We start from the raw sequence: 12,449 nt of genomic DNA on the forward strand, positions 1-12,449 counted from the left end.
ACATTTTTTTCTACTAATTTTGTAAAGAGGACTCTTGAATATAATAAGTTTTGCTTACTTGCGTTGCTGTATACTAGGTCTAGTATAAATATAATAACAAATTGTATTAAATACATTAGTTCAGGTATATGTGTTGACACCGAAAGGCACTCTAGTCTATAATTATAATCGTATATCTATTTGGTGACACGTGCATGAAAAATGTTGATAAAAATCAATTTTTTCTTGTCGATTATATATGTCCAATTTATTCTAAAACAAATATTAACATCCTCAAATACTTCGGTTTCTAAAAATAGATACACTGAAAAACTGTTGATACACGGAGATAAATTTATAGTAGTGGGTAACATAATGATAGTTAGGGTGGCCATCTTTAATGCTACAAATACGGACAGCTATCTAGATAGTAACACAGGTCAACAAAAAAAGACTTACTTTTTTTTATGAGATATCGGAATGGTTTCCGATGTATTTTTGGACGCTGAACACGATCCCGAATTCCAAAATTGCCCATCACGCCCATCTTAAATTAAAGCTTGTAATGTGCACTACAAGACCCATATCCATAAAATAAAAAAAATTAAAAGCTTTTTCAAAAAATGGAGTTGAAGACACCAAAAAGGTGTGTTTTTGGATTGCTTTAATAGACTTCATGCAATTACTTGGATTCGCTTGAAAATTGTTATTCGGGGTTTTTGGAGTCGTTGATTACGAATCCGAAATTAGTTTTCAAAAATTTAAAATGGCGAAACCAAGATGGCAAATGTAAAAATTAAGAATTGCTTGGATTCGCTTGAAAGTTTGTTACTCCAGGGTTTTTGGGGTCGCTGATTACGAATTCGCCATTTTGAATTTTTGAAAACTAATATCGGATTCGTAATCAGTGACCCCAAAACCCCTAAGTAACCATTTTCAATCGAATCCAAGCAATTGCAAGAAGTCTATTAAAGCAATCCAAAAACACACATTTTTTTAGTGTTTTCAACCCCATTTTTTAAAAGAAATCTTAATTTTTTTTTATTTTATGGATATGGGTCTTGTAGTGCACATTACAAGCTTTAATTTAAGACTTTGTGGAAGTCTCTAGCACGTCAGGTTAAAGAGAAAAAAAATGTTGAAAATCCTCAAAAAAGCGTTTTTGGGGTCTTTACCCCCACTTTTCTCAAAATCCTGACGTGATGGATAATTTTGGAATTCGGGATCGTGTTCAGCGTCCAAAAATACATCGGAAACCATTCCGATATCTCATAAAAAAAAGTTTTTTTTTTTTTTTGTTGACCTGTGTATTCGTTATCATCAAGATTATACGGAGTAATATCTTGATAGTATGGAGTAGCATAACTATATTTTTGTAACATCTGTGATGGTCGCCAGTAGCATAATGATAGTATCGTGTAACATCATCTGTTTAACATCAAAATCTGACTATCCATTTCTCTCAATGTAGAACAGTTTCGCTATTGACTGTTGTGCAGCTATTGACTGTTACTTGACGTTTAAACTCACAGCTCAATCAAAATTGGGCGAGTTGCTCTCTTAAACTTGACCACCAATGGCGTTGAGTGAGCGGCTAATTGACAGATAGTTCGGCAGCTCGATTAAAAAGGAGAGTTACTCTCCTAAAAATAAAGTAAGCTGTGCGTTTCTTTTTAACGCAGCCCTTCAGCGCATTGAGCGAACAATTCTACCAACAGTTTTTCAGTGTACATCTTTTTTTTTCTTTTTTAGATTACACTTTATTTTTGTACTGTAAAAAGAAAATAATTTCCAAAATTTACCAATTAAAATTAATTAAAATTAATTAAAATTAATCAAATTTATTGGTTAAATAATTTTTATTTGATTTAAACTAAAATTCAAGAAAATTTTAATTATTACATTTAACATTTTTTTAAATTGAAATCGGAAAAGTATAAAAAATAATTGACTATGCGAAAAGTTGTTATAAAAATTGTTATGATTATTAAAAGTAAAGCTTGAAATAACTTCAGTGAATAGATGTTGTGTTTAGTTTCGACTTATTTGAGTAAATTATTTGATGTAAGATGTTAAAGACAAAAGTCTCTATTCTCATTTAATAAATTCATATATATCTTTAACATCTTACATGAAATAAAAATTGAAATATTTTTCGAATTAAATAGTATATTTCGTAACTAGTGCTAGCAGTTGTCAATTTTTGAATGAGCACTTTTTTTGGAACAAACTGTAGGTGAAGCTGGCGAAACTGGCAACTGCTAGCACTAGTTACGAACGATATTTTTCATAACAAGGTGCAAAAAAGTGCCCTTTTTTGCACCGCGTTATGAAAAATACTTTCATTTATTAGCACAGATTTTTTAATGATAAAATTCTTTTTATATAATTTGGTGATTTTCGCTAGTAATTTTTTTTATTATTTATTAATCAATAATTTTGGTTCTTGTATATTTTTTTTTTAATTTTTTTTCTGTCGTAATCGAATTTATTTGAAATGCAATAATTGGGCAAAAATATTTGTAATAAATAATTAAGACAGACACAACTTTTGTCACGCACGTGTAACTGGTATCTATTCGTACATTTATATTTGCATATTGGACGGTTTAAGATTCTCCGACGGATCATTTTTCAATTACGGACACATTTCCGTTTGTCTAATTCAATATTTTTTTTCTCTTTTTTTTCAATTTTCTCTCTCTTTCTTTTCTTTCTCACTTTTAAATTACTTTATAACAACCCAGCAGACCTTGAAAATTTTGATATATATATTTTGCATTACAGAGATCTTTTGTGAGTGAAGCTTGTAAGTACAGGTTACTTTCAACAGGTGCACTTATAGACATTTCTATACCTTTTGATATATAACAGACGATTGCACATGCAAAGCTACCTTTTAATCAATCAAGAATTCTTCTATAATGCAAAAAAAGGAATTGAAAAATAAAAAAAACTCATTTTACTAAATTAGTCATTAAATTTATTTAATTACAGTCAAATATTTAAAAAAATACATTTTGTTTTTCTAGACAAATATTTTAGTTCAACTAAATATTTCGTTTCGCCAAATAATTGGTTACTTTACCTAAATGTTTGGTTAGTTAAATAAAATATTTATATTAAAACAAACGAAATATTTTTTCTGACCGAATTAAATGAAAAGAAGGGAATAATTATAGAGAATCGCTTTAAGAGCTAAATAAATAACTTGAACATCTACTCAATAAAAAATGAATATTTGACGTGTAGCGTGAAAAGATGAAATCTCGTTTTGAATCATCGAGGCAATCTTGATGTGACGATGAGTTGCTGCAGGTGATCAATCATCAAATGCGTTTTCATATAAAATAATCCATCAGACCTTTATTGCAATCGTGTGTTGAAAATGAATGTTATGCATGTGAAATTTTGATTCGCCGCGTGCTCAACACTCAAACGGTAATTAGCATACATTAATTGTTGTGCTAAATTCGCACACACGCACACTAACACATATTAAGAAAGTTAAAAGAAAAATTATAATGAAGTTATTGCCCGCGATTCATGAACGAGTGTTTTAACAAATGGATTTTTATTTTTTAATTTCCCGTTCTTAAAACTGAATGTAATTAAAATATATGAATTCACTCATGATTATTAAGTAGTCAATCATCAATTGCTTAAAGTTTCAAATTAATTTCGAGATCTTATTTTTAATGAAATCGAATTATAATTCGATATTATATTAATATAAATATTACTATTAATAACTTATATTAATGAATTATTTGACTTATTGAAGTCAATTTAAATTAAAAATTTTTTAATTTCCGTAATTTCTAAGCCTGCTGAGTTTCATCAAATTCAATATTATTAATGCGAGAAATTTTGTTGCGAGTCGAAAAATATATATTTTCTTTTACTGTGTCGCAAATCCCTAAAAAATGTTTTTTTTTTCAAATTTGAAAAAGCTTGAACGTTAAGCTTTTTCTTACATGTATGTATATATTTTTATATATATACATATATAAATGACTTTGAAAATATACACAATTTGAGATATATTATTTTGAAAATATTTTTGACATAAATTTTTTTTTTCATTTCTTTTTAACAATTTGAAATTGCAATTCATGTGATAAGGTGAGGGGGAAGGGGCGATTGTCTAATGGGGGTTGGTACCTGCAGAGATCGATAATCGAGAGCAGGTGCAGCCGGATGTTGACCCTCGCGATGTCTTCGAAGGTCGACCTTTCTTTGGAAAGCCTTGTCACAAAGACCACATTGGAAAGGCTTATATCCCGTGTGCTTTCTCATGTGAGTTATCAAATTGCTACTTTGGGAAAACGCCTTTCCGCACACTACACACTTGTGCGGTTTCTCACCTGAAACAGGAAAAGAAAATTCTAAGACGATTCTTTGAAAACTTTTCATTTTATACTAATTAAATGTTAATAATAATAAATAACACTCCTTCAAACTGAAAGCTTAGTAAAAATGCAACTAAACAATTCACACCTGAAATTCTAATTAGAAATTGCAATTATTGTGTCATAGTGAAAATATCAACAAGCAATAAATGTCATAACAAAGGTAAAAAATGAAATTAAGTCGATTTATCACAATACAAATTGTAATAGGCTTTGGATATGAAATTGTCCATCAAGGTTAGCAAAACCAGCACCTGAATCAACTAATAAATCATATGATGTGTGTGTGGATCGCTCTTCGTGAAAAAAAAATGAAGAAACAACATTTACAATGATTATATGAGTAAATCCATAAAATATATTATTGCGAATTGCACTCTACTTTTGCATATATATATCTAATATGAGAATGTAAAACAATGATTTATACATTCGTAAAAGAAAATTTTGCATTTTTTAAATTATATTATAAATAAATAAAAAAAAGTTGATAAGAGTTTAAAGAATTTTCAAAGAAAGGTGGTGTGCGCCACTTTTATATATTATATATTCACATTTATGAATAATTTTATAATACAAATTTTCAATATTCTCCACGGATGCAGGTGTCAGATAATAAAAAGAAAAACCGTTTTTAATATATTTAAAATAACATCACGTGACAAATTATGATTATTCCACTTGTCATTTGTTCAAGATCAATTATCATAATGACAATCTGTGATAACAGAGCCCCCCCACATTGCAAAGCAGTTCCTAATGTTTAACAAACCTTATCAATTATAATAAAAAAAATTATTTGTCTCTCTTAAAAAAAATTACTCCAAATTTATTTCACTTAAACTTTATCTAAACTGTAAACTTCTTTTATAATAAATGTTTACAATAATATTTATAATAAACGTTTACCGTACAATTTATAATAAATAGGGGAGAGTCTCCAGTTGTGAGACGGGTTTCATTTTTGACCCGTAAATTGTAAACGGGTAAACGAAATTGTAAATAAAATACACCGTTCGAAAGGCAACAGAAATACGCAACTTTTATTAAAAGAAAGTGTAGTGTTTCGATGAACTCAAAAAATTTTACGATACATTTTCCGAGCACATCGCTTTTGTCAAAAAAAAAAAATGTCTCCAGTTGTGAGACACTCATTAAAAATTGCTAAAATTTAATAAGTTTGACATAAAACGTTATGTTTAGTAGAAATAATTAAATATATTAATAATATATATTATTATATACTAAATAATAATATTTATTCGCCAAAATATGACTATCAAATAAACACAATTTAATAGCTTCAACAAGAGCATTAAAATTGATTTCTTCTGAATCAATTGACTTTTTTCCACTTGACATGCCCAAAAATACTAGAAAAAAAATCAAAACAACATTTAAATAGTATGCCTGCAACGTCGTATTTTTTATGCTGCCCAGATGGGTGTTGACACCGTCTCACAACTGGTGATATGCTGTGTCTCACATCCAGAAATTGGCGCTATTTTGAAAAAAGAAAATTAAATTATTTTCAACCGTAGATTGGAACAATGCAATATTGCATCACAAAATATAAGGAAAACACTAAAAGAAAATGCATTACATTTACCTTCTCCAATTAATTAACTTGGAAAAAAAGTACTTTGCTTTTATTGAAAAAACGCTTTTTAGTCGATTATCACACACAGTGTTGGTATTTAACAAAAACAGTTTATATATTCGCTTCGGCGTACACGAAAAAGTTGGCTCATATAAAAAGAAATGTTTTTATATAAACCAATCGGCTTTTAACTATTGCATGTTAACAAAAATTGACTGTCTCACAACTGGAGGTGTCTCACAACTGGAGACTCTCCCCTACTTGTAATAATATTTGCTTTTTTATGTTAAAACCGTTTTCTTAAAATAAATATATTTATTTATCAAAAAATTTCTATTTTGAATAAAAAATTTGAAACACTTTGAGATAATAAATTTTAATAAAAATGTTATTATATCGTTATGTATCGGCTGCGGTATTTTGCGAAAATAATAATTATTAATTATATATATAATAATAATAATAATAATAATAATAAAAATAATAATAATAATAATAATAATAATAATAATAATAATAATAATTGGAGTGACAGGCACAAAAAGGGTTTAAAGAAATGTTTGTTCAGAATGTCAGCGACCCAAGAAAATATCGATTCAACACAACTCATTAACGACCCTTTTGGCCGATGACTTAAATATTTACCACTTGCTTCACTTAAAGAGTCTATTTTAATAATAGACTTACAAGAAGCGATTTTCAGTTTCTTAATTATGTAGGGACATGCTTAATGAACCTATAGTAATAACACACATATTACTTTTCAGTTTTACTAATGAGCAAATCGACGAATCACTATACTGCGTCTTAATCATTTCTTAAAAGCATTCATTTCCGATTTTTATTAATTTTTTAATTTAATTATTCCTTCATAACTACTTCTTCATTTTTATCTACATTTTGTTTTTTTATTTATTATTATTATTAGGTTATTAAAATGTTATTATTAAATTTCGTCATAACCCGAATGTGTGATTTTAAGAAATTAACTAAAATTTTGTAATTGTTAAGTAAATCTTATTTAAAGAACGAGCTGAAATTAAACAAGTCTTGAAACTAAGAACGGTCTTAATTTAAAATAAGGATAGGCAATCTAAATTGACAGTTCTCATTACTGTAGTGAATTTCTAAATAATTCACTGAATTTAATAGTTGTATTCTTTACTTTTCTTACATTTTATTCACATATTATTTTTAATTCTCAAGCAATTGACAGGTTTAGGTTAGTTTTTTACGTTGTTGATAAATACCTAAATACACTATATAGGCCAGTCGGTGAGTGCAAAAAGTGCACATAAGTGCAACCTGAAAAGTCGAAGCAGTTTCTTGTAGTTTGAGGGCCCCAAATAAGAGCCCCATAGTTTGCACCACATTTCCGGTTGCGAAAAATGGTGTAAACAATCGTCAAAGTTCGAAAAACATGCTTTTTCGATGACTGTTGCTTCCGGTTAAATTTTAGGGGAAAAAGTTGTGATAGAAAGTTATAGAGCTTGGAAATAGCTTTCAAATGATTAGTAGCAAGTTAAAAAAGCTTAATTAGTTTAGTTGCAAATGAATTTAAACCATTAAAAATAGCACTTTTTTAATTGTTTAATAACTTTGTTAATGACTATCGAATTTGTTTCTAACTTCCCAGAAATATTCCCCTTGCGAGGCTGATAAAATCCCCAAAAAATCAACTTGAACGGGTAAATAGTTTATGCATAATTCCATTTGTTAACTAAAAACATGTAATTTTTCAACGGAATTACCCCACTTTTGGACCTGCGAATTTCGTTTTTTTTTCTTGGAGAGTACAGTTAAGGAGTCTAACTTTAATTCCATTTAAATGGGTAATTGATTTTTTTTATTTAAGTGCATAGTAATAGACGTTAAAAAAGGGTATGTTTTTTTGACATAAACAAATGGAATAACTCGGCCAATTTGTACTTTATCGATTTCTTGTAAAGGGCATTTGATTTCATTTGTTTTCACAAAACTTTTCCAAAAAAAAATCCGACCTAACTTCAAGGGGTCGGGAGTTAACTTTTTTTTTAAAAAAAAATTCCTAACAAGTTAATTATTAATGTTTTTTATTGAAATTCGCACCACTTACAGTTTGATACATGTATTTTATGTAAAAAAATTAAACATAAGGTTTTGTGCATTTATTTTTAATTTATAACAAGTAAAAGTAAATGTATCCATTTTTCAATCTCTAAACGGCGGAGTGGGGGTACTCGGAGGAGCGTGATTCTCGCCGCCACAACAGAATTCAGCCGTTCAAGTTTGCAAAAATGGTCATAACTCCGTTAATTATTTACCGATTTTATCTTTCTTTTTTTAATTTGATGTATTTTTTATGCTGAATCCAAAAATGGTTTTATATGTATTCAAAATACAATATTTTTAATAATAAAAAAGAAAATTTTTTTTAACAACAAATTTTTAATTATTATTTATCATATTTGACAAAAAATTCTTTTCCTACATATAATTCCATCAAATTTAAAATAATAGATAATATAAATAATATATATTATGACATAAAAAAATTAAAATTATTTACTTATAAGTGTGTAGCATTGTTGTATTGATAGTTGAACAGGCGTGCATATGTGAACCTAATGCTACAAGCTTATATATAATTAATTTGAATTTTTTTATGTCATAATATTATTATTTTAAATTTAATGGAATTATATGTACGAAAAGAATTTTTTGTCAAATATGTTAAATAATAATTAAAAATTTGTTGTTAAAAAAATTTTCTTTTTTATTATTAAAAATATTGTAATTTGAAAACATATAAAATCATTTTTGGATTCAGCGTAAAAAAATACATCAAATTAAAAAAAGAAACATTAAAATCGGTAAATAATTAACGAAGTTATGACCATTTTTGCAAACTTGAACGGCTGAATTCTGTTGTGGCGGCGAGAATCACGCTCCTCCGAGTACCCCCACTCCGCCGTTCAGAGGTTGAAAAATGGATACATTTACTTTTACTTGTTATAAATTAAAAATAAATGCACAAAACCTTATGTTTAATTTTTTTACATAAAATACATGTATCAAACTGTAAGTTGTGCGAATTTGAATAAAAAACATTAATAATTAACTTGTCAGGAATTTTTTTAAAAAAAAAAGTTTACTCCCGACCCCTTGAAGTTAGGTCGGATTTTTTTTTGGAAAAGTTTTGTGAAAACAAATGAAATCAAATGCCCTTTACAAGAAATCGATAAAGTAAAAATTGGCCGAGTTATTCCATTTGTTTATGTCAAAAAAACATTCCCTTTTTTAACGTCTATTACTATGCACTTAAATAAAAAAAATCAATTTCCCATTTAAATGGAATTAAAGTTAGACTCCTTAACTGTACTCTCCAAGAAAAAAAAACGAAATTCGCAGGTCCAAAAGTGGGGAAATTCCGTTGAAAAATTACATGTTTTTAGTTAACAAATGGAATTATGCATAAACTATTTACCCAATCAAGTTGATTTTTTTTGGGATTTTATCAGCCTCGCAAGGGGAATATTTCTGGGAAGTTAGAAACAAATTCGATAGTCATTAACAAAGTTATTAAACAATTAAAAAAGTGCTATTTTTAATGGTTTAAATTCATTTGCAACTAAACTAATTAAGCTTTTTTAACTTGCGACTAATCATTTGAAAACTATTTCCAAGTTCTATAACTTTCTATCACAACTTTTTCCCCTAAAATTTAACCGGAAGCAACAGTCATCAAAAAAGCATGTTTTTCGAACTTTGACGATTGTTTACACCATTTTTCGCAACCGGAAATGTGGTGCAAACTATGGGGCTCTTATTTGGGGCCCTCAAACTACAAGAAACTGCTTCGACTTTTCAGGTTGCACTTATGTGCACTTTTTGCACTTTTGCGCTAACAATAAAGAACAAAATACATAACCTCAAAGTGTCAAATTTTGTTACATGTAATAAATAATTAATAATTAATAATTATATGTAATAAATATTTAGAACTCTTCATGAATAATATGTTTAAGGAGGTTGTTTACAGGTATGCAGACCTTCAGAAAAAATATTGAATTGACATTAAAGAATTTTTTAATATTATTGTTATTCGTATCTTCTGGAAGAAAAAATATCAATTTACAAGAAAAAAATTTGAAACTTACAAAAATTGTTTATTTAGTCATTTTGCATATGATCAAAGTTTTCATCATATTAAAAGGTTAAACTTTTTCAAAACTGATTCGATTTAAGTCAATGATGGCTTATTTTCTTCAGAAAATGGTTCTCTATAACTCGACCGCTCAGATTTATAAACAAATTCACTGTTTTGAAAATATGCTTATTTGTTTAAAAATTTTTTTTAAATTAAATCACTTTTTTAAGCAAATAAGTATATTTTCAAAACGGTGAATTTGTTTATAAATCTGAGCGGTCAAGTTATAGAGAACCATTTTCTGAAGAAAATAAGCCATCATTGACTTAAATCGAATTAGTTTTGAAAAAGTTTAACCTTTTAATATGAAGAAAACTTTGATCATATGCAAAATGACTAAATAAACAATTTTTGTAAGTTTCAAATTTTTTTTTTGAAAATTGATATTTGTTCTTCCAGAAGATACGAATAACAATAATATTAAAAAATTCTTTGATGTCAATTCAATATTTTTTCTGAAGGTTTGCATACCTGTAAACAACCTCCTTAATGCAAAATACCTAAAAGAATTTTTAATGTTTAGATATTAAAAGTTTACAACTGTTGATATTTTAACATGATTCCCTTAAATTCAGCACATTCAGTGCTGATAATCAGCATGCTTTGATCTTTAAATTCAGAAAAAAATTATGATTTGAAATTAAGCGAAGGCTGTCTTAAAAATTTTATATTGCATCTTAAATTAAGGTACCTTTCATGCCTTAAAATAAGACTTTCTTTTTACTGTGTTACTTTATATGAAAAGTTAATTAATATTTTCTAATGATAAGCTTTTACAGTTATAACTTAACAGTATAAAATTATTTAATGAATAATTATAATAAATGTAAATTAGCAAACATTTTTGTATAGAATGAATATCAATTTTAAAAATTTTCTATAAAATTAAAATAATTCCAAAACATTTTCACAAATTTGAATTATTCAAATATTGAAATTAACTTTTTTTCATTAGATTGCCTCATATTTAACATTGAACTTGAGAACTAAAACACCTGAAATAATACACGATTATTAATCAATATGTGTGTGGAAAATCATATTAAATCGATCATTCTGAATTTTAAAATTTTTTAACTAGTGGAATATATCTAGAATTTTTTTAACTTTTGACACCTTTTTTTCTTTAATTGTACGAGAAAATTTTGACATAATAAAAAAATGAAAAAAGAAAAGAAGAAAGAGAAAATAAAAAAAGTTAGGAATGAAACGAAAAAAATAAAAACTTCTCATTTCCGAGCAAAAGAATGTAAAAATTTCTTTGATCTACATATGCATATGTATTTCTTGCTAAGTAGTTAGCTAACAAGTAAGTGAAACTATGTTAAGTGATCTTTATTGTAAAGTGTGTTTCTAAAGTCCTGATGACTATTGTTTTCAAGTTTTGACTAATAGAGAAAGTGTAGAAATGAGGAAAAGAAGAGAGAGAAAAATAAAGGAAAAGAGAAAAGGAAATGCGCACAATATTATGATCAGTCATAAAAGCGAGATTATGTGTTTAGTTGCGGGTGAAGTTGTAATAAAATTCTCCGAACTTGAATCGCAACCCCTTTTTCTTCTTATTGAGCGTTGAAACAAAAGTTGGGCGGCGAATAATATGCAAAAGGGGTAAGGAAATCAATTTGTAAGACTCGCGTCTAGTGTGTTTTCCATTATTTATAGTTCGATAGGTTCAATTACCGTTCATTAGAATGACGTGCATTATAACTCTTTTACTGTGCATTTTTGTGCACGCTCTTTTTTTCTCTTCTTTATTTCATTTTTTCCTTTGTTTTTTCTTTTTTTCGCCGGTAAATCATTCAAATATGGAAGAGGGGTTTCAAGTACATAGGAAAACTGCGATGATAAGTAGGTTTCTGCATAAGAAATAGCTTCACTATTTTATCTCTTACCGACGGTACCAAGGTGCAATGAAAAGAAAAAATAGAAAATATTTTTTCGACGAGAAAATGGAGAAATAAAGTTGTGGTTAGTTCTGAGTTGGAAGAAAAAGTTTCGTTTCTGTTGTAAGAAACTTTTCTTTCTGTTATTGTTGAATTAAGAAATTTTTCAGTTCTGTATGGGAAAAATTAATAAAGTAACTTTTACTCTACTAGTACTACTAGTATGAAAATTAGTAAAATTTCTTTGTGGAAATAGTAAAAATTGACTGTAGAAATACGCAAGAAAAAGTTAATTGCCAAAAGAGTAGCAGATCGATATTCTTGATTGCCATCTCGAAGTTCTATATTAGAGCTTTCTATCACGTCGCGTTCTTTTTTATAGTGCT

The 12,449-nt window shown here is 27.8% G+C and overlaps 1 protein-coding gene across 1 annotated transcript in view; it reads right to left on the reverse strand.

Moving 5' to 3' along the window:
• Nucleotides 1-2,608: 2,608 nt before the first annotated feature.
• LOC122506326 (zinc finger protein 629-like) overlaps nt 2,609-12,449 on the reverse strand; it is a 46,619-nt gene continuing 36,778 nt past the window's right edge. Inside the window, exon 6 of the mRNA XM_043618441.1 lies at nt 2,609-4,346. Within this exon, the coding sequence (XP_043474376.1) occupies nt 4,093-4,346 (254 nt within the window). The 3' untranslated portion in view covers nt 2,609-4,092. The remainder of the gene's footprint in view (nt 4,347-12,449) is intronic.

The sequence above is a fragment of the Leptopilina heterotoma genome, unplaced genomic scaffold (assembly GCF_015476425.1).
Source record: "Leptopilina heterotoma isolate Lh14 unplaced genomic scaffold, ASM1547642v1 Lhet_409, whole genome shotgun sequence".
Lineage (NCBI taxonomy): Eukaryota > Metazoa > Arthropoda > Insecta > Hymenoptera > Figitidae > Leptopilina > Leptopilina heterotoma.